This window comes from Branchiostoma belcheri, unplaced genomic scaffold (genome assembly GCF_001625305.1).
Source record: "Branchiostoma belcheri isolate BF01 breed outbred unplaced genomic scaffold, Haploidv18h27 scaffold37, whole genome shotgun sequence".
Classification (NCBI taxonomy): Eukaryota; Metazoa; Chordata; class Leptocardii; order Amphioxiformes; family Branchiostomatidae; genus Branchiostoma; species Branchiostoma belcheri.
In genome coordinates this window covers 2,761,125-2,784,966 of record NW_017803987.1, presented here as the reverse complement: position 1 = coordinate 2,784,966, position 23,842 = coordinate 2,761,125, and the positions used below count along the sequence as shown (strand labels likewise).

At 38.6% G+C, this 23,842-nt stretch overlaps 2 protein-coding genes across 2 annotated transcripts in view; one reads left to right on the top strand and one right to left on the bottom strand.

Moving 5' to 3' along the window:
* Window positions 1–20,126, bottom strand: part of LOC109476380 (kinesin-like protein KIF21A) — a 49,235-nt gene extending 29,109 nt beyond the window's left edge. Inside the window, 2 exon segments of the mRNA XM_019777314.1 lie at window positions 15,070–15,386; window positions 19,919–20,126. Of these exon segments, the coding sequence (XP_019632873.1) occupies window positions 15,070–15,336 (267 nt within the window). The 5' untranslated portion in view covers window positions 15,337–15,386; window positions 19,919–20,126.
* A 1,377-nt stretch (window positions 20,127–21,503) lies between these two features.
* LOC109476313 (zinc finger protein 260-like) lies at window positions 21,504–23,594 on the top strand. Its single transcript, XM_019777230.1, has one exon. It carries the CDS (start codon window positions 21,679–21,681, stop codon window positions 23,488–23,490), a length of 1,812 nt encoding a protein of 603 aa, XP_019632789.1. The 5' UTR covers window positions 21,504–21,678; the 3' UTR covers window positions 23,491–23,594.
* Window positions 23,595–23,842: the final 248 nt, after the last annotated feature.

The following is a 23,842-nucleotide window of genomic DNA, read 5'->3' as shown; positions in this document are numbered from 1 at the left end:
AACACTGGTCTGGAGAAGGTCAGAGGTCATGATCGGCTATGTGGGGCAGGGAAGAGTCAATTTGGAGTCCTGCCTATATCAGGTCCTGCCCACCCATAGGGTGACTGCTGGGGAGACATTGGCTACTCTGATAATTGAGTTATCACTTAGAGGGCTGCTGCTGTCAATCAAACTAGGGGTCAATCTAGGGTCACTGGATTGTTTTTACCTACTCTCCAAGCAGAGGTTAGGGTTATTTTGGATGTTGTAAGCATGTTGTCAAACTTTATATTTTGTCAATTTTCTTTAGGCGGATTTTGTCAGCTTGTTTTTTTTTTAAATCAAAAATAGAAAAACTGACTAAAAGTGCTAAATAGAAAGCTTATCCTCTGTTTGACAAGCATTTTTTACCAGCTGTCTACAATTTAAACAGACATTACAGCATTCAGTTAGAAGATACAATACATAACAATTAGGAAATCTGCATAATATGGGGGTCTGCATGCCTTCAATTTTAAGTAAAGTTACAGTAATTGTTCCAATTGTATGTAACATAATTTGAAGACACTAACTCAAGAAATAAATGCAGAATACTGAACTCTGTATTCAGCAAAACAAGGTTTTATTTAAGTGCTGCATTTACATGTATGTTGTGCCGTGCAATCTTATGGAGACTGACCTTTTCCTAACACTCAATCATGGTTCTCTGTTCAAACTTGGACACAAGCCATCAGGCAGATTACCCTTTCTGTAATGCCTTTCATATTCATTACTGTAAAATCATTTACCTTTGTAGTGATATTATTTTGCGGTATGAGGGATGTTGTTTAAAGTTTCTGTAATACATGTATAGTAGAACTATAAAACACATACATTTTTTGTATTCAGTCATAAATTCATAGTTGATAGTCATAAGTTCACTGCAAAAAATAAAAGCACCGCAAAAAGTTCCACAATTAGCAGTACTAAGGCCTAGGAAAAAATGTTGTGTTTCCTGTTTCCTGACCGACCCTAGAAAAAATTGCCGACCCTAGCCTTTTTTTTGTGGAACACTGCAAGCGACATAATTTTTTGAGCTGATGGACCTTTTCTAACTCCATGATCTGACACCGGAGTGATAAAGCTTTGTACAATCTGTTTTCCAACATTGACATTGAAAATATAAGTGTCCTCATGCAACCTTTACTAAACTGTATTGTATAAGATGGATCACTAGAGACTACCAAAATCTTTAAAAAAAAGACAGAAAAAAAATATAATCCCTACCTACCGACAATAATTTTTTTCAGGACTGAAACAGGAAACACAACATATTTTTCCTAGGGCCACACCAATTTAATTTGTTGGTTCTCGGATTCGCCTCTTCATTTTTTTCTGATTTGCAAAAAAAAAAAGATTCTGGTTCTGAATCAACTCAAAAATGCTCATATTTTGCCCCCAACAGTTGTGGAAAGTCCTTTTCTTCCTAGCTGTTGCGGTGTTTCCATCTATCAATGCAGTGGTTTGATTAAAAGTTCAAAATTCATTGTTTAAATATTAACACAACCTTTTGTGTTGACTTCATGGCTCCTATCATAGCATTTGGGGCTATAATAGGATGCCTAAACCTGTTTTTATTTTTTTCGCCCTGTCGCTTCATGTTTTTTCTGACAAAATCCGAGAACCAACAAATTAAATTGGTGTGGCCTGATTCAAGTGCATTTACAAATCATAACTTCCAGTAGCTACTCATGTGCACTTTGCAGCAAATTGCTTAATGCAAAAACCTGGAAACATTCCTCTGTATATCATAATCAATATTTCCTGCATGTAACTTTTATTCTGGCACAGACTCAATTCAATTAAGCTCAACCTTCTGAAGCGCAATCAAATTGATGCAAACTTTGAAAATAATTTTCTATGTCATTAGTTAAGTTTTCAAATGATCCAGAGATATGTTCAATATTACACCAGTTTTTATTACAACTAAAACTCTGCAAAATATGCTGTCTAATGTAGTAGTTGAAAACTCTGCTGCAGTACCAAGGAAAGCTGTCAGGGGGCCCAAAATCAAATCATTTCTCCGAGAGGCCAAGACCTAACCACATACCAAATTTCATAATAATCCATCCAATCCTTCTTAATTTACAACACAACAAATGCTACCAAAAAACATACCCTTCTTGTCCTTAGGTAATAGCCTGAATAGAATAGACTAAAAGCCTAAGGCCACACCAATTTGATTTCTTGGTTAACGGATTTTTGAAGAAAAATAATGGAGCGGGCTGGCAAAAAAAAAAAAAAAAAACAAGGCCTAGGCATCCTATTATGGCCCAAAATGGCACGATAGGAGCCATGAAGTCAACACATCAGGCTGGTTCAAAATTTAAACAATGAATTTTGAACTTTTAATGATACCACTGCATTGAAAGAAGGAATAACTGTAACAACTAGGAAGAAAGGACTGTTTTCAACTGTTCAGGGCAAAATATGAGCATTTTGCAGATTCTGAATTTTTATTTTTATTTGCAAATCAGAAAAAAAAATCCGTTAACCAAGAAATTAAATTGGTGTGGCCTAAGCTTGTCTCCAGCCTATCCTATTTAGGCACTAAGACTTCTACTTCCTCTATCTTTTGTGTTGCCATGACAACTAAAAGCCTGGCAAAGACACAGGCGTACATTACGTAAGAGGTTACCCTTTAAAGCTTATTTTCAAACGGGCCAATGTACATGTAGGGTTTAAAAGAGCTATGAAGTACATTAGATTCTGTTAACTCAGGGAGTAACGTGATACTACATGTACAATGTTGGCTTATTGATACAGATTAGGAGCATTTTATAGAGGACTAACAAGAGAGAGCTTAGGTATAACAAGACTTTTATACTACACCCTGCAAAATGTTTGCCCTTGCACAATTTTGCAAGCTAAATCCACCACCACAAACATGAGAGATGTCCCCTATGTATCTCTGCTAAGATTCTACACTGAACATGCTTTTTGTGCTCCTTCCTTTGGCAAAATTTCTGTCACAATGAGTTGCGGCGGCTTCGTGTAAACATTCAAGATGGCGGACTCTAGTCACGTGACTCTTCAATCCATTTCGAGTGTGGACACAATTCGGATCGACAAAAAACAGCGTCTAACCGGCTAGATAAATTCTTAAACAATTTGATGATTGAACTGGTTTGAATATTTTGAAAGTGAACGGGGCCTAAGATAAGTCCTTGAGGTACAGTACTGACCAATTGATGTCTTCAAAACCAAAACCAGTCTACTGTAACAGTGGGGGCTTAATTTATAGGAGCTACCAGTACCAACTGATCGGTCTGACAAGTCTAGACCTTTTAGCCAAATGGTTAGAAGGTTGGGGTGTGAACTGGCACCCGGGTTCCATCCCCGGCCCAGGACCAGCATTGTCTTTCTGTTTCCAGTCGCCTCTTGTTTCACTGCCACAAAGCTGCTGTGTTACAAAAATTCCTACCAGAACCCTGACAAAATCCCTCCTGGTTTTCTCATCACACAATCCTGGGGTCTGATCCCTGCTCTTTAGCAAGACCAGCACGTCTTCAGGGAAGTATTTGGGGAACAAATCCCGGCTTAGCAGTCAGCTGGTGACGGACTTTGCTACCAGGATGTCTTCTCTCCTTGCCTTGCACAATTTAACCTGCTTATTTACTTATCAAAGATCCAAACACATGGTTTAGGATGTGGATGTTACATTCAACTTTAGAAAACAGCTTAGCTATAGAAAAACTTGATATACCTGGTGTAGTGTGTTTAGTTTTGTAGAGCTATAAAAATGACAAAACTAACTGTTAGACTACTCATGGAAAAATGTGGAAGAATAGATTCTTGCTCCATTTTGTACATTCTTGATTATACATTTGTACTATACATTTGTTTTCCTCTCAGAATTTTTCTCATAATTTCAATTCATACTGATTTTGCTCTTTATTTTTTTTTGCACAAATGATTGAAACCTAGGAAAATGCAAGATTGATGATAACATTTAAGTTTTCCTTTCCAAATTTTTCTCATCATTTCAATTCACATTGCTTGAAAACCAATGAACTACATGTGTATATTGTTCAATTTGCTGACTTAGGCTGTAGGGTTTAAAAAAACAGCCCAGAGTTCATGTACATCTCAGCACATTTTTCTCAGCTGCTTAACTCTGACCTTGACCATGTGAGTTGACCTTGTGAGTTCTAGTGTCAACAGAAAAATCTCCATTCAGACATGTCTGGGGAAACAGATGTGGGGATAGACTGGTTTACTGCAACAGACAGTCTCCTAGCATTACTTAATGTCTACTATTAAATAAATGTAAATCACTTTACGTTTGCGGTAGCAAAACTTTACAGTCTGAGAAAAATGGACATGTTCACGGAACTATATCTTAGTATATGTTCACGGTGGCGGCAGTTGCAGAAAAAGAAAGTCAGCGATTATGGTAATGATAAGTTTGTGGTACAGAAGTGATCACGAAAAACAAGAATATAAAAATAACACAAAAAAAATGTAATTTACATTATATCATACCCGGGCCGCGATAACGTTCGATAACGGGTTCCGGACTGGGCCGTACTTTACGGTACAGCCCGGGCTCCATGGCTTCCAAAGAACGATTCGAACTCGTTCTGCCCTAACTGCGTGTGCCGCTTTCAAAAATTCGATGACAGAATCCGAACGTTGGAACTGATGTTGTTGCATTTGATTTTGAGGGTTGAGAGGCACCAACTTTTGGCTTATCTAATTTTGCGTTGAAAGGCGTGTTTTCTTGGGTGGGTATGACATAAATAAAATACAAGGCGGGAATACCCCATATCGCCTGAGGTATCGGCCCGACCGCGCATAGGATCGCCCGACTACCATATCCTTAATTCCAAAACCTCTCACTGAAAGATCCACTTAGTATCTTTCTTTCGCACTACAAATTACAATTCCAAGCCTGTCCATCTTATCTACAAAACTATGCCACCCTCTGGACAGATTCCGAGTCTCAAGTGTATAAAGTTTGACATAGTTAAACAGCAGCTTCCACTTCACATAAGAGCTGAGTTTCACAGGGAGTTTGTCCATACAGAGAGACCATTGTTTGTAACTGACCTTGTATGTGAGTTTCACACGTGTGTGTTGGACTAGACTCAAGGCTGGTACAAACGGGGCTTCATAGTAACTGCACCATGGAAATTTATTTGACAAGAACTAGAACCAAACAAGGACATTTTGTTGCTAGTTCCTCTACTTGGGCCTTCCGATTTTCTTCCTGAAAATTGTTTTTGCATAGAGAGAAGATGACATCATGCTACAGAACTCAAATCCTTTTTTCTGCATACCCGTGTAGCATTGGAAATAAATTGTACCAGAGAAATTTCACTTGTTTATTTTGCACAACCTGTAAACTGCCTTTAGACATAACACATTTTGTACAGTTAAATACAAACATTATACATGAAGCATTGTACTATTCCATATACATGTTAATTCTAAACAGGGCTAGAAATACATGAAACACTACCAACTGATTTTCTAAAGTCCCTTTCAGCAGCTACAAATAACATATAATTCCCTACACAGAATAGACAAGGTTTCAGAAATCCAAGGCTTTAGAAAAGTAAAATAAAACACTAGAGAGTTTATTTTTACAAGACCACAGCACTTGACAGAGTGGCTTCCCTTGCTACCACCAAGGTGAACTCAATGATGACCTTAAAGCCCAGCTAGGATCTACAGTGGAATCATACTATTCTAGCTCCTGTCTGCTACTCAGATATCTGCCCCAGTTCCGGTTAAAAGGCTGTAATGCAATTTCCGGGCAGCAAATCTGGATTTTCAAAGTCAATTTTCTGATCATTCTTTAAAGTTTAATGCAGTAAGTCCTATCCATGGCATATATCATATCCCATAGCATACTGATATCTTTGAGGCAAATTCACAATGTTTTAGTATGACTTTGAAAGACAACAAAACACACAACAAAATGTAAACAACTGTCTAATCTAAAAGAAATCCACTGTCAAATTTTCAATTGTGAATTTCTAATTCAAGAAAAGGCCTGCACACAAAATTGAACTCTTGTGCCTTGACACAAAAACCTAGACTGAGTGGTAAGAATACAACCTTCCCAGTTGACACATACACATGTGTGCAGTCACCTCTAGTAGAGAGGTTATCTGAACTTGGGTGAAGGGGAACTCCCTTTGTTGGTTTTTCACAGTGTGGGGAGTTGGGTCACTGGTCAGGTCTCTGGTGGGAGCCAAGTTTAACATGTGCCACACATCTCAAACTACATAAACTGGGCTCGAAATACCCCTAGCTATGCCACTAGCTATAGGCTGTTTGAATGTAGGGTATGATTTTCTGTATCTGTATAGCTGGTATAACCTCTATTCGGTGTGACACACCAGCTTCGCAGGCACGCGGCGCGGCAGCAGCTAGCTATATCACACCTAACGACTTGTTACACTCAACCTTTGCACATTTAATTGCAGGAGTTGTTTAAAGTTTTCTAGTGATGATGCCCCAACTGTGCTTGATGTGTTCCACTCTATAGTTCTTGGAAAACACGAGTTGATCCCCTATGCTATATATGATTTAGCATTTCAACCAGTGTAGGGGTGTCTATTTTTGGGGGGACCTTGGAACCCATCATAAATTCGTAAAAATTAAAATTTGACTTTAAAAAATTAAGCATTAACAGGCAGAAAACATTAAACATTACAACATTTATCCCAAAATACAAACCAGGAACATGGTTCAAGTCAAAGGATATGTGAGTTAAATTTTTCTACTTTTTAGTAATTTTACTGTTTTAGAATACCAAACCTGCTGGTAAAAATACAGTCCCTGGAAGTAGCCTCAAGATCTGTATACACATTGTAAAATGTAAAGAAATGACCAGAAAATAGACTTCAAAAATCCAGTTCCACTGCCCTGAAATTGCTTTGGGTTGCCTATGGCCTCCAACTCTCAACCTGTTGGTTCAGAATCAGATCTGTAGTTGCTAACCACTGAGCCATGGGTACCCCTACTGTGACACTGATCACTTTAATTCCTGATCACCCAGCCAAAACCCTGAATCGGATCTTCCTGAAGTGGAGCAAAAATAGAAAATCGATGCAAAGTTAAACGTCTCAGACCAGTGGGTCCTTTCAATCTGAGATAACAGTGTTTGTTTCTTTGAGCAGTTTAAAGGACGCCTTGTTCTTTCAAGGGTGACGTGAGTTTTGTGAGTCATTTCCGTGTAAAATCTCTAAACTTCCATTCAAGTAACGTCCGTAGAAACACTGAAGCCAGAAAAGTACAAATTTAGGTCAAAGCCTTTTGTAACATAAGCTCAGGCCACATTAATCCAATCAACTGGTTCTCAGATTCTCCTGCTTCTTTTTTTTCTGATTTGCCAAAAATAAATATTTCAGGTTCTGAGTCAACTCCAAAATGCTAATATTTTAGCCTGAGTTGAACAAAGTCCTTGCCTTTCTATTTCTAACTTTGCAGTTTTCCCAACTATCAATGTATTAGTTTGATTGAATAATAAAAGTTCAACCTTCATTGTTTGAATTACATTGTACAAACCAGCATACACATGTAGCTTCTACCATATATTTGGGGCTATCATAGGATGCCTAGGTCTGTTTTTTTTTTCATTTATTTTTTTACCCTGTCACTTCATATTTTTTTCTGAAAAGAAAAAAAATGAGAACTTTTTCTGAGAAGAAAAAAATGAGAATTTTTTTTGAAAAGAACAAAAATTAGATTTTTTTCTGAAAAGAAAAAAATTACAATTTTTTTAAGTAAGAAAAAACCAACAAATCAAATTGGTGTGGCCTAAATACCAAGAAAACTGAGTAAAATCCCAGAAACTTGCGACCTGTAAGAAATGTAAGACAAGCCATGCCCTGCAGTCCAGGGATGGTGACAACAACCTACTGTCAACATGTCAATATTTGTTGATGGTCACATAATCCATGCTAAAGAGACTTGTCTCTGTCCTGCTATGTGTACTGGTATGGTTACTATCAGTCGAGCCTGGGTGCCATCCTAGTTTAACAGAATTCCCAAAGCTCAGCAGAACATACTACACCAACCTTGCATAAAACCCATAAAATATAATTGTGTATGGTAGTATAATGGTACTGTAAAACACTTTATTCTAACAAAATTTCACGGTCTGACAAAAATGGACATGTTTGCAGAACTATATTTTTGTGGTGGTGGCAGGTGCAGCAAAAAGAAAGTCGGCGAATTATTTGTTCATGGTAATGATAAATTCACAGTACAGAAATGACTGTGAAAAACACGAATATAAAAGTGGCGCGAATATAAAATGATTTACAGTACTTCTGCAGAACATTTTGTTTAAGGTTGTATCCCTGTATTTAAGGATGACATTCCATCTACAGTTTAAAAAATGTTGTGTCAGTTAAAATATTGTCTGGAACAGGCAAAATTCTGCTTCAACATTGACCAAACAGCCAACGAACACCAAGAAAATCCGGGTTCCTGAACTGAAACTTAGGGCCCTATTGTCTACTTTAATAGCTCCCTTTCGGTTCATTTCCATTTGTTTAAAAGTCCACAGCTGACCTATAAATCCTGCTTACTTCTGCAACAGGCAAAATTCTGCTTCAACATTGACCAAACATCCAACGAACACCAAGAAAAATCCGGGTTCCTGAACTGAAACTTAGGGCCCTATTGTCTACTTTAAAAGCTCCCTTTGATTCATTTCCATTTGTTTAAAAGTCCACAGCTGACCTATAAATTCTGCTTACTTTACTATCCAACCTTTGACCTTTGGAGCAGATTTTATTTTGCAGACTGGCCCACCCGGACTGACCTCAATAAATACTCAACCCTGGTTCTTTCACTGAGTGCTTGGAGGGAAGAATACGTTTCATGAAATTACAGGTTTCCAGATTGACTGAGCTCAAAAAAAAGGGAAGAAAAAAGAGAGGGGGAGGGACTTTGAAGAATCAAGTTTAACCTCTAGTTATGACCTCTATTTTTGTCTGATTTGGCAACACCAATGGTTCTTGGATTTGCCCTCTTCATTTTTTTCTGACTTAAAGAAAAATCTAAGTTACAATTTGGAAAAAATGCTCATATTTTGGCCACAACAGTGAAAGAAAGTCCTTCCTGGTCTTTCTAATTCTAGTTGTTAAAGTTACCATCAATTCTTGGTTTGGTTAAAAGTTTGAAACTTCATTTCTTGAATTACATGTATAAACCAACCTAATATGTTGACTTTATGGGTCAAATCCTATATGGGATATACAGAGTTTTCTGAATTGTGTTGCCAAAATTATGTTATTCTAGAAGCCATACTTTTTCCCACACAAAACAAGCAGACAGAATTTAATCTAATCAGTTTGCTGAACCCCCTTCTCATGGCTCCCAGCCATGGATGAATAAAACATCTCTTTGCAAACCTTGCAGATTATTCCAAAGATTTCCTCAACGATTTCCCAGACTTGAATATTTTACACCGTAAAAAAGTAAATGTCAGCTTGAACTTGTGTATTTCAAAATCCCCAAGAATATTTGGCATACAACATCTATAATAATTCATATTAATATTATCATTACAAAAGGAAGAACGCTTTTGTACAACTTAACTGTTATTTCAAGAGACATTACATAAGGCCACACCAATTTAATTTGTTGGTTCTCTGATTCTTGGAACATGGTTTAGTTTGACACACCCAATTCAAAATGACATTGTTTACTGTTCCTTGTGTAACATATTTTTATACAGGACTAAATATACGACACAGAGGACCTATTTCTTTTATCCAGGGCGTGAGTTTACCACCCGATGACCTGTGCAGCCAGAATAAGGCCATGTGGGGGCTATTTCTGTCCAGGTATGAGCCATAGGTCAGGCTAGTACCGTGTAACACTTAGGAAGAAATAGCTGTAGGATTCAGAACATGTATGGCTCTGTGGGGAGCCTGTGTTACTGAATGTACTGTAGAATAGTTTATTTTTGAGTTAACTTAATTTCGTGGTTTTCTTCATCTTTTTAAAGGGTTACCAAAAATTGAAATATTATGGTTGAACTTGAAAAAAATGTGATTGTAATTATGGGTTCACCACACCACGAAGTGGTGGTGAACCCATATTGCTTTTTCTGATGTTTCTTCTCCTTCTCCTCCTCCTCCTCCTCCTGCCACTTCTTTAAATTGATTCAAGTCCTTCATTTTTGGGCGAAATTACCTGTAATTTCGTATAGAGGTAGAGTGGGTAAATACCCTTAGGCGTTTTTTAAATTTTTTTGATACAAGCTTTTACAATCGTTTTATTTGCTTTTTAGTGGTCCCCATAGGAAAGTACTGTGGGGGCGTACGCGCGTGACGTAATAAGAAAGGAATTCGGGGGAAGGCCCAAATATGGGCATACAAGCAGGTGTGGTCATGTTTGCAGATGTGGCTGTTGATTGGCTGTTGGCTAATTAATTTATTTACTACCATTTTCACGTACCAGCGCAGCTGGTCCACGCGGTCTCGGCCGTGGGCCATGATACTCTGATATTGGATACCGATTCGTGTGATTCCTATATACATTTCACCTAACTACGAACTAGTTGGAAGAATTATAGCTGCATGGATGCCTGTATATGATTTTAACAAACACTGAAAATCTGACGCAAAAACTGGCAGATATTTTGCTCTTCTCTGTTGGAACAACGCAAGCGGGAGGTCAATGACCTGCGCCCCGCGAGTACTGTAAACAACGGTACGTAATGTGTATCGTCACGCGCGCGCCACGGTATCAACAATTTTCCACAATCTTCACCGACTAGTATTATATATTCTGTTATCGATTTCTGAAGAATCACCAAAATTGTAGAGTGTATCTCCTAGAAAGTCCCTTACTAGTACTTGAAGCGATCGTTACCGCCATGTTGTCCACTTTATATGACATACAATGCAGAGAGTAATGGAAACGTGTCCAGATAGCTCGGTTGGTAACGCGCAGGGCTGCAAGTCCAGACATTACGAGTTCGAACCCCGGTACACTGGATATTTTCAATTATCCTTTTTACAATTTTTAACAATTTTAACATTTTTAACAATTTCAACAATTTTAACCATTTTAACCATTTTACATTTTAACAATTTCAACATTTAATTTTAACATTTTCGTTTTAATATCCATTGCTTTGCTTTTAACATTCCAAAACTGATTGTTCTTACTCAAGAATTTCAATAACTTCGAATGTTAGTCTTTTGTATTTTTTCAACATACAAACCAAAATCACTTTGATGTTGTCACAAAAGTAACATCTGTGCGCGCATCGGTTTTCGTTCATTTAAAAACTACAAGTACAAAACATCTGGAAACTAAGCAAACATACTCAGTAAATTGATTGCTGTAATTCCCGATTTTTTTCACTGTACCGCAACGCAAGCGGGGGGTCAATGTTCACGGTTTTCACTGTCACCTCTGTACCGTGAACTTATCTTTACAGTTAGGAAATAATTCCCGGACTTTCTTTTTCCTGCAACTGTCACCACCGTGAATATATACTTCCGTGAACATGTCCATTTTTCTCAGGCCGTGAAAATTTTGCTTCCGTTAGTAGTAGTTACAATCTCGTCAAAAGTGTAAAGTAAAGCTGTCGAGATTTAAAGTGCGTGTCGTTGTATCTTTGTAAAAAAAAGGGAGATAATTGCCAAGTGCCAGTTTTGTAAATACCTGTCGAGATTCAAACAGCTTGTCCTTGTATAATTGCAGTATGATTTATTTAGAATCTCTCATTTTTGTTTGGGGAAGGGTATGGAGTGAAATTCCTACATTTGCTCCGAAGCAAATGTTGGCCTTTCTAGTGTTTCTCATTCTTTCCCTGCCATGTCGTAAAATGTGGTGAACCCATCGCTATATTTGCTCCAAAGCAAATATTGGCCTTTCTAGTTTACTTTGACTTTTTAACACATTTTTCCTGATTTTCAATTTTCAATTATGCGACCTGCAATTTTGCAGACTGAAAAAATCAGGCTAGGGCCAGTAGGGGTTCAATGGTGTTTAAGAGCTTTAATGTTAAATGTTTACTACCGACTCTATAATATACAAGTAATTTTGAATAAACTCTTCAAATTGCATGTAAAATATTTGCCAACATGCAATTTTGCGTATGCCATGGGTTTTGATCCAAACTAAAGTGTGTATTTGCAGAGAGAATCCCTGAATTGCAGAACAAGTATTTTTCTTCTACCACTGTAGGTACATTAGCGTGAAATGTAGCAAGTTGGTTTGACCGGGTGTAAGAGCGTGACAGCGTTTCTGTACCCTGTTGTTCACGTGTTTATTCAGTCGCTTTACGTAAACATCACCGAGAACAGCCAGTCAATAAAGAACTATTCAGGAAAACAGCCCAACTTTCTAGCCTGGGTACCATCCGGATTTTCGCTACGCAACGCTTGAAAAAAGCGTTGCGTAGCGAAAATCCGGATGGTACCCAGGCTACCAACTTTCCAATGCTACAAAATCCAAAACTCGTAAAAAAAAAAATACATTATAAATTTGAAAACTGGAACAACATATACCTTCAACACATTATGACCAAAACATGTTTTGAGTTCCAAGTTTGATTTGCAAAGTGACATTTTTACGAAACTGTAATACTATACTATGATTCTAAGAGGAATTCAATGCGATTCCAGGGCAAAACTGGATTTTAGATAGAATTTTCTGATAGTAAGTTGAATCAACCCCATCCTATACCAATTTTATGTTAATATCAGACAAATTTCCTCATCCAGAATATGTTTTTCTTTGTTTTGCCCCCCTGAGGCTGAACATTCTTTGAATGACCTTAAAACTAAGTACTAAAAGAAAAAGGAACAATGAATTTTTACACCGAGTAATTAGCAACTCTAGAAAAACACTTGACTATAACTTAGTATAAGGCCACACCAATTTAATTTCTTGGTTAACGGATTTTTCTAGAAAAATAATGGAGCGGGCGGGCGAAAAAATAAAAAAATAAAAACAAGCCTAGGCATCCTATTATGGCCCAAAATGGTATGATAGGAGCCATGAAGTCAACACACCAGACTGGCTCAAAATTTAAACAATGAATTTTGAACTTTTAATGATACCACTGCATTGGACGATGGAATAACTGTAACAACTAGGAAGAAAAGGACTGCTTTCAACTCTTCAGGGCAAAATATGAGCATTTTGCAGTTGATTCTGAATTTTTATTTTCAAATCAGAAAAAAATGAAGCGGGCGAATCCGTTAACCAAGAAATTACATTGGTGTGGCCTAAGGTCACATCTTATCAGTAACCAGAAGACTTGATTAGCTGTGTTTATGCCTGGCCTAATTATAAACAAGATAAACAACGCTTAAACAGGAGTCGATAGGATTAAAAAAACAAGCCTGGCTTAGACTTGTTGATTCTATCTGACCAAGATTGTGGTGCCTCCTTCGGTCAAAAATTAGTTTTTAGTTTTGGGTACCACCCATAAATAGCTAGAACCAGCCTGCGATACAAAACAAGCAACCATTTTTCTGTCAGCGACATTGCATTTTTGTCTCACAGATATCAGTATGCTATAGGACCGCCGGGCCCACAAATTGTGAACTGATCGTCCGACAGGATGAAAAGGACTATGATGATAGGACAGGATTGACTACCAGGGTTCTAGCTAGCGTGAAGTAGCGTAGGGGCCCCCTACGCTATAATTTTGACCCCCTATGCTAAATTTCCCCCCTATGCTAATTTTCAATACAGCATAAGGGTATTGTGACTGTATTTCTTTGTTCAAGAATGCCAGATCCAATGTGAAAAATTACCAATCAAGGATGACTACAAAATTGACTTTGACAATCCAGTTTTGCCACCCCGAAATTGCATTGTGAATGCCTCTAAAACACTGCAAAAACCTTCTTTCCCTCCTACCACGAAGTTAAGCCCCCAGAAAAATAAATGAATTTACAGTATTCAAAAACAAGCTTATCGTTCTACATACAAACAGTGTAAACGCTTGTAGCACATGTTTCTCCTGTCAGACCAAACTAGAACAGGCAGATCACATGTAGATAGTTTGTCCAGATTTCTCTGGCATCTCAGTGGGTATGTAGGGAGTGCAGACTGTACACCAGCTACCTGATTAACTCATCATGGCAACAACGCACTAAATTTAGAAATCATTTTCTAAGTCCCGAGGGTACCAACTAAGCTTATAAGATTATTTGTTACTGGCCACACAGTTAAGTTTCACAATGTTAGAAAAGTTTATCATTATGATAGTAACATTCTTCCTGTAATATGTAAATGTATAAAGATTTTGGGTACCCAATATTTATATGACATATTAATTATTATACTTACGTATAATACATACATGTTATTGTTTTATCTTTACAAAAATTCTGGTACATTATGACCATAGGATGTCCAGAAAAAAAATTACAGGAACTGGAAGTTCTGCTGCAGTACCAAGGAAAGCCACCAGGAGGCCCAAACTTCACCTTGACCTTCGTGTTCCCAAGACCTACCCAGATACCAAATATAATCACAATCCATCCATAGGTACTTAAATTATGCTGGTCAAAGTGTGCAGACAGACACAAAAAAAAGAATTCAGTTCGCAGAGTAAAAACACAGATCATAATATGCTGTAAAAACACAGACCATAATATGCTGTAAAAACACAGACCATAATATGCTGTAAAAACTCAGACCATAATATGCTGATGAAACACCCAGGTGACTAAGAAAGGGACACACCCCCTTTGACCTTAAACAAAGACTACTAAGCTGAGCATGAACCGTAATGTCATTATACTTCATTGTGCTTCATGTACTTTAGAATGTCACCAACATGTCATGATGCCCCTCAGGCTATAGCTTATAAGGACAACTTTCCATGTTGCTAGTAGCGCACATTGTAGCTCAACAGAAACAGTGGGATGTCTTGTATTCTATGGCAAAAAACTGCTACTCAAGCATCTGGATATGATTTTGGTCTGGTATTCTCTCTGTAATATTTAAAACTCATATACATAACAGAAAGACAGTGTAGGGCACCAAAATATAGCCTGGAGAACACTGGTAATAAAGAAATTCTGTACAAGAAACCACAAGACATACCTGTCCATATGCCAGTACAGTCGCGTTATATCCCTCGAAACACCCCTCGATCAGCGGCTGGATACAGGCTTCATATATCCTGTCCTGATGTGAGTCCGTATCAAAAACGTAATCGTACGTAAACGACTTGTCGTTGCCCAGGGTAACCATGGCCTCGCCCGGCGGCACGTGCGTACACGTCCGGCACATGTCGATCTTCTCGTTGGCGAGCTGCGGGCGGATTCTCAGCGCCACGCGGACGCTGGTATCATCTGCCCCCCACGACATGGTGGTGGACTAGTCCAACTTTTCTCGCGTATCGTCTTCAAAACTGCTACCTGAAAAACATCAAACTATACATTATCAACAGACCTAGCATACCAGGTAGCATTTCAGATCTAGAGGGTCAAGATTTCAAAATTTTCGTTAGTGCTCAACTGATGCGAAGTCAAACAAAATGAGATGACAGAAAAAAATTTAAGGCTAGCTATTACATGTATATATAGCACTGCTACATACGTTAAATCGATTTATGGTGTTCAATAACTCATTTGGAGAAAATTTCACTGGCACACTACGCAAAGATTGGTGGGGAGTGAAACCACAAAATTCCCCACCAACCTCTGCTTGAAGAGCAAATGGCACACAATATCAACCGATTGTATGATGTCAAACAAAATTAAGCCTAGAATCTACAACTGAAACTCCAAACTTTGTTACAAACTATCTATCTCTATCAACCCTACCATAATTGCAGTTAATATTGGCAAGTCCCAAATATTCTTCAACATCAGGTGGCAAACCAATTTGTGAAGCACATGTAATATTCAGTAGTTTATTGAAGAAAGTGACAAAGGGCCGATTGATAAAGGAAGGAGAAGAAAATTGAGAGTCTGACCTCCAAACCCAATCACTCCGACCACCCAGACTTCAAGGTCAAGTGAAGGAGGTGGCTCCAGTCCAAGACTAAGACACTGTCTGAGCGGAAGGATCCTTTACAAAACAGATTGTCTTACCTCCATTACTTACAGTAAATGATCAAGTTCTTAGTTACCTCTCACTTCAAACTATTGTGAGAATTTAAAACACAGCGAAAATTTCAAACTTTCAAACCAAGTATTGCATGTGCTTCTTTTGAGTTTGGAAAAATATTGATTGAGACCTTTATATTTACAGTCAAAACTGATCAAGAGGACTGATAAATTCTGGTCTATGTGGACAGATAGTCACTATAGACAGGATTCTTAAATTAATGCTTGTGTCAATGTAAGTCCTTACAACATGTATGTAGGTCTATACCTGTTTGACTATATTTTCAAAGCGAATGCCTGAACTTATCCTTTATTACTGTACTGTGTACATATAGATTTTTCCCTATGCAAATTTTGCTGCAAGTTCAGTGAAGCTAGATCTGAACAATTGGAATGGGAATGAATAGTTGTTTTGAACTGCTTTGTCTGAACTGATTCGTCAGTTCCCCAACTGTTCATCTAATAAAGGAAGTCATTAGAGAATGCTTTAATCAGTCAATGTCTGATACCCCCTCTACTGGGAAATTAGAGAAAAGACAGCGGAAACTGTCCAAGGATAACCGAGTGATTTATCTTCAAGTTCAAGATTATCTACCAAACCAATCGTCTTTGTGTTCAGTAATTTGAGGAAATACAGTTACTGTACTTGTGTCTAGGTCAACTTTTCAAATTGTGCTTTATTTAAGGTCAAAGAAGCCATTTGCTGAACTCATTTATATACTTCTTACTTGTATGCTTCTTACTTGTACACAATTTTTTACTGTACTTAAATATTGGTACTTTTCAGTCACTTCCACAAATTTATCATTACTGTGAATAAATAATTTGCTGATTTTCTTTTTGCTGCACCTGTCGCCACCGTGAATGTATAGTTCCGCACCCTTGTCTTTTTTCTCTGACTGCAAACTTTTGCTACTGTGAACAGAAAGTAGTCTTGATTATATTCTAGAAGAGAGAGAACAGAGAGAGATTCTAGATCTACATGTATGTTTATCTACTGGTCTACATTATATAAGTATAACAAATATTAGAACTGACTTCTTTGGTATTTTTCTACAATGTATAAATTCTGCTGGTGTCAGTAGTGACTGAGTACACACCTGTCAACTTGTGCAAACTATAACACCATACATACTGTGTACATGTATTAGTACAGTGTTGGTTTAGCCTGGTATGAAGAATAGCATGTGTGCAGATTTGCTGCTGTTTAAATACACTCTCTTAATGTCCTGTATGTGGTACAGACTGTTTAATATATATATAGTGTTATAAAGGCTACATCAATTTGATTTCTTGGTTACCATCTTTACCTCCAAAGAACGGACAGTGACAAATGGCCTAGGAACTTAGGATTCTCACAATTTCTGACAATGTAAGGGAGGACTTCCACCACTTGAACCTACATAATGTCAACCCATGTATAGAGGCAAGTGGCAGGCTGCCATCAAGCCACAGTATTTCTGTGCAAGCACGTCTAACCCTCGGAAGGAGGGAACATTACAACAGATCCTAAACCGGATTGTGAGTGAGTGAGTGAGTGAGTGAGTGAGTGAGTGAGTGAGTGAGTGAGTGAGTGAGTGAGTGAGTGAGTGAGTGAGTGAGTGAGTGAGTGAGTGAGTGAGTGAGTGAGTGAGTGCACAAAAATCACTACAACGGTCGACATTTAGAATTTCCTAGACTGTCAGAAAAGACCAGAAAACTATGTTCTTGTCAGCAAGATGTTTCTAAAACTGAGCATATATTCACTGTGCAATGATCTTCCACTACAAAAACTTCATATACATGTTCTACGAAGATAAAACCACTGCAAAAATGTCAAAAATTACAGTGATAAATGTCAGATGTACACAAAAGAACCCTGGTGTTGAAAAATCAAGTTTTCTGGAGTCAGTCAGTACATTTGCCTGTGTACATCTGTTTCAGCTTTCGCTTGGTTCATTACAGTTTTAAATCAACCTGCCAAGATCCCCTGAGTTCTGCCAGATGTGTTTTTAACCTTCTCCCTGCTGCATCACACCATGTATCACTACATTTAGTTACAACATGGGAGCCAACAGGTTACCTCAGCTGGGTGAAGGTTAATAAAATTAACCTGTGTGGCAAGATTTAATAGCTTAAACCAGATGGGGCACATTTCTAGGTTCCCAGGCCAGTACCAGACTGTCTGAGATTTTACTCCAGTATTTGTATTGTAACAATAGTCGTCTCTACCAAAAATGGAAAATATCTAATCTTCAAATGGATCTTTTTGGTGGCTGCAAGACAGTATCAAATTTGTAGCCTGGTTACCAAAGCTATTATAGCTCCTTTGCAGAGAGGATGTAGGACTCAGGAGCTATAATAGGTTTGGTAACCAGGCTATCAAATTGGCAAGACAGTATTAAATTGGCAAGACAGTATCAAATTGGCAAGACAGTATCAAATTGGCAAGGCAGTACCCATTTGCCACAAGAAAGATACCTGTAGTCCAGTACAAAAAAGAAAGCCTGATAAACAAAAAAATATATAAAAAGATATGTAAAAATTAGCCAAAGCATAAACTTCTGCTTGGAGAGTACAAATTAAAACTAAAGCAATATCCTACTCTCCTTATTTTTGTTGTAATCCATTTTTATATGGGACGAAATGAAATTAAAATAGTGATTATTTTGTTTCTTTGAAAAGGAGTTTCTGAGAAATCTCAGAAAAGCATAAAGTGAAACTCCTTTGGGAGAATGGTGATTTGTTACCACCAAAATTACCCCTCCCCCTCCCTTTGTTGTTGCTGAATCTGTAGGGTCAGATTAGCTACCAAATGGCAACATTATCAACTTTTCTCAATACACTCCTTTGTTCTGTATGTAAAAACCCCACACTGTGAACAATACTGTTTCTCACTCAAAATTTCACAGTTACAAACTACATTTTTCAAACAGACGATTGTGAAAGTGTTTCAACAAAATAATTCATTGTTTTCTACGCTGCTCAATTATGTAAAAACTGCTACTGTGGGAGGAAAATTGAAATGTGATCCGTAGTTTTGTTTGGGGGGACACCACATGTGGTTTTGCTTCACAATAAACTGATACAAAACTGGTCCGATTTGTTACAGAAATCGCCTAGAAGTATCAAAATCGTACTACGTTTGAAGGTACAGAATTTGGCGTAGTGATAATCAAAGGAAATGGACATAATGGGAACTGTTTGGGAAATCTACAGTTACGTGACGGTGTTTGTTTTGGAAAAATAATGACAAGACAAAATTCGAAAACAACATAACATAGAAATATCCGGAAAAGGGACAAAGAAATTAATAAACAATCGCTGTAATATAATCATTTTAGATAAAGTTAACGTTATAGCATTTCAAAACAAAACCTTTTCTTGTCAAATGTGTTGTTTTTTTACGTGTGACGCACGGTTTTCGACAACCAACCGTTTCGACTTCCGATCTAACGGACAAATTCCACGTAAAAGTCAAACGATACGTTGAAATCAAACAATTTATCTGCGCGAATTTTCCTCTGTTATCTACAACATTTGTTGTCGTTACCACCCAGGAAAAAAATCCCGATCGCAGCCGCGGGCACACGTACACAGAAAATGCCGGTCGATCGGCCACTTTCTTTCTGGGTATGGCCTGGAGCTTTCAACGTTCAATCTACCATAAACATCGTAAACAACATCAAAACAAGCGCCATATCTTCCTTTTATCATGCGTATATTCCCCCGATATGCCACAGAGGACGTGCCGTAATTGTACCCGACCTTAACCCGGTTGAACTCACGAAAAAACAAGCGGGGAAAAGTTCTCTAGGTTGGCGGTGAGAGGGGGAGGGGGGCGCCCGACTTGTTCTTACCTGCGAGTCGCTACCACAACCACTTCGGTGAAAAATCGGCGGCTGGCCCGCATGGCAAAGCTTCCGTCCGTCCCAAGTCGAGTTGATGTACCACCAGCCTGGGGAGGAACGTGAAACAACAAGTAGAAATCCTCCAGATCTTACGAAAACAGAGGAAACTTGTCGACTGCGGCTACCAAAACTATCCGCTCGGCACGGAATATGGAGATGGTTGGGATAAAACTGTCCCGCCCACGTGACTACCATCCTCGCTTCCCATTGGCTGGGCGTTTCAGCTGGCCCGGTCGCGCAAAAATTCATTTTCCCCTTTTTATGACTTTATGACCAGAAATCTAAAATTCACTCGATTGTTGCTAGGTAGATTTTGATTGAGACAAATGCTAATCGGTGCTTAGAAAGCATTGGGAAAACTAATTTCTTGGGTGAACAATTTATTCCCCAACGACAACTTCGGACAAGAAAAGCCCCAAGAAAGAAGCCAAAGAGTTGCAAATGATTAAAAAGAAAGTTAAACAAAAGCTCTAGAGCTTAGTAAATCCAAAATTTAAACGTTACTTTTATTAGCAAAACCTATGCGTGTGCAACCTCATAAGAAATACAGTACACTTTGTTTTGTGACAAACTTCCATTTCGTAGAAGAGTGACCACTGTGGCATATACCGCTATAAGAACAATAACATTGTTAGTGCTTATTTCATTGGTTTCTTTTTGCATCTAGATTTCGGAATGCTATAAGAAAGTTAAACTTGCTTGGACTCGGTTTTATAGAAACAAGGATTCCAACATGCCAGTGAGGACATCTAGTGACGAGATTGTTAATTGCAACAAAACGGTCCTTGCGTGTATTCTAACTCCATGATTAGAGCTAGCTACTCTGTACTTTTGAATGATCAGTCTGCATTTCCTGTCTCAAATATCATGATTCTTTTATATGCAATACATGTATCTTCTATTAACCCCCCTCGAACTAACCAATAGTAAATTTCAGTACACAGTTTCATACACATGATTTAATGCTAACAGGAAAATAGTTGTTTTGCTTGGATGTTATAATTACTTACTAGTATATGATACTACAATAAAACACCACACATTTGTTATTTTCCTATAAAACTACATGTATTTTATCTGCAATGACCAACATTCAACCCATGTTGACCTTATGTGGATCATCAGGTTTATTCACTTTGACCTTTAACCTTTGACCGGGTTTCAGCTTGACCGCCATTTCTTGACTGTTGGAGTGTATCCCCAGTATATCGGAGATTTTCAACGTATTTTAAAAGATTCTATCAACTGGACACATCATACGACAACTGGTAAGACATCGTAAGACACTCCTTATGCCCTTTAGCTCATGCTTATAGCGTTACGGTGCTAAATTAACAATTGTATTATCAAGGATACGCTTTGGGGTGTTTGGCGCACGTTGGGTTCACGTTGTAGTTCCTTTGGCAAATTTTGGGGAGGGTTTCAAAATTATGATAAGAACTTATACTACTAGACTACTAATAGTAGCATTTATATCATCTGTTCAGTATTCTCAAATGTATTTTTCTATATCCTACTAGAGCCAGTAACGTTACTGATTGGACAACCAGACAACAGAGGACAAAAGCACAAAGTACCAAACGAATTAAGAAAACAGAACAAAGGACAAATTCCTTCAGGGACACCACAGAGGACGATTTTAAACCTCCTTGATCCTTAAGAAAATATATTTCATGTGATGTGCAGACAGCTAAAGGTGCACAGCCAATATGTCTGACTCATCATCATCAACTGAAAAACCAGCTGTTAAACGAAAACAATTCAAATGTGACCAGTGTGATTATTCCACGCCAAAAAAAGTCAGCTTAAACAGACATGTTAAAACACACGCTGGTGAGAAACCCTACATGTGTGAGCACTGTGGATACAGAGCAGCCAAGAACAGCCAGCTACGAGAACATCAGAGGACACATTCCGTAGAAAAACCCTACAGATGTGACCAGTGTGACTACTCGACTGCATATAAAAGTTACTTGACGGTACACATGTCAAGACACGGTGTCGAGAAACCTTTTGTTTGTGAGGAGTGTGGTTACAAGACTGCTGTCAAGCAAGACTTGGCCTCACATATGATGAGACACACCGGTGAGAAACGTCACAAATGTGACCAGTGCGACTATTCTGCTGTGTATAAGAACGATGTACGCAGACACATCAAGTTCAAACACTGCGGTGAGAGGCCGTACGTTTGTGAGGAATGCGGGCACAGAACGGCTACGAAGGGTCAACAAAATTCCCACATGAAAAAACACACCGGGGAAAGACCGTTCAAATGTGACCAGTGTGACTATGCCGCTGCCACGAAAGTCCATCTAGAGAAACATATCATAAGAAGACACACAGGTGAGAAACCGTACCTCTGTGAGGAGTGTGGGTACAGGACAGGCGTTAAGTCTGACTTAGCCTTACACAAGAAGAGAAGACACACTGGAGACAACAAATGCGAACAATGTGACTACGCTACTGCAAAGAAAACAGACCTAGACAGACACGTCAAAGCAAAGCACATGAAAAAACACAAGGGTGAAAAATCTTACAAATGTGACCTGTGCGATTATTCAACAGCCTGGAAATACAGCTTGGACGAACACATAAAAACACACACCGGTGAGCGGCCCTACATGTGTGAACACTGTGGATACAGAGCTAGGCAGAAATGCCAGCTACTGAAACATCAGAGGACACATTCTGTAGAGAAACCCTACAAATGTGACCAGTGTGACTACTCCACTGCACTGAGAAGAAACTTGAAGTTACACATTATGAGACACAGTGATGAGAAGCCTTACGTGTGTGAGGAGTGTGGTTACAAGACCAAGATGAAGCAAGACCTGACCTCACATATGATGAGACACTCTGGTGAGAAACCTCACAAATGTGACCAGTGCGACTATTCTGCTGTGCATAAACACGATGTACACAAACACATCAAGTCCAAACACTCCGGCGAGCGGCCCTACGTTTGTAGCGTATGCGGGCTCAGAATGTCTACCCTCTCTCAACAGTATGTCCACATGAAAACGCACACCGGTGAAAAACCGTTCAAATGTGACCAGTGTGACTATGCCGCTGCAACAAAAGTACATCTAGACAAACATATCACAAGGAGACATACTGGTGAGAAGCCCTACCTATGTGAGGAGTGTGGATACAGGACAGGGGTGAAGTCTGACTTAGTTTTCCACAAGAAGAGAAGACACACTGAAGAGAAAGCTCACAATTGTGAACACTGTGACTATTCCACTGCTACAAAAACAGACCTAGACAGACACGTCAAAGTAAAACACTTGAAACAGTTTGAGAAACCCTACGCATGCAGGGAGTGTGGGTACAAGACAGCTTTCAAACCTTACCTGAACCGACACATGAAAAAGCACACAGATGAAAAAGGTTACAAATGTGACCAGTGTGACTTTTCTACGACATGGAAATGGCATCTGAAGAAGCATGTCTCAACCAAACACACGGGCGAGGGACAAGGGGAGGAACCCCAAATGTGTGAGATTGAAATACTTAGCTAAATAAACTGATGAGAAACTAGAGATAGGAATTTTGTGTGTATAATATGGCCAAAATGCCTATGTACCATTAGCACGTAGGCAGAACATACTGCGCCTGCACAGAACCCCGGATTTTCGTGTTTTTCGTTGGGTTTTTGGTCAACGTTGCATCAGAATTTTGCCTGTTGTAGAGGATATTCTTTCCGACATAACATTTGGAAACTACTGTCGAAATGCTAACCTTATATGAACGAATACAACCTTATATGAGACATTCTGCCAAAATAGGTGAAGTACGTTCTGCCGACGTGCTTGTACCATTCATACCGTAGGAGTATGGCCACATGTAAAGGAGTACTTTGTATACAGGCAA

Coding starts and splice junctions, on each gene's coding strand:
- LOC109476313 (XM_019777230.1), top strand. CDS start 21,679: ATGTCTGACTCATCATCATCAACTGAAAAACCAGCTGTTAAACGAAAA.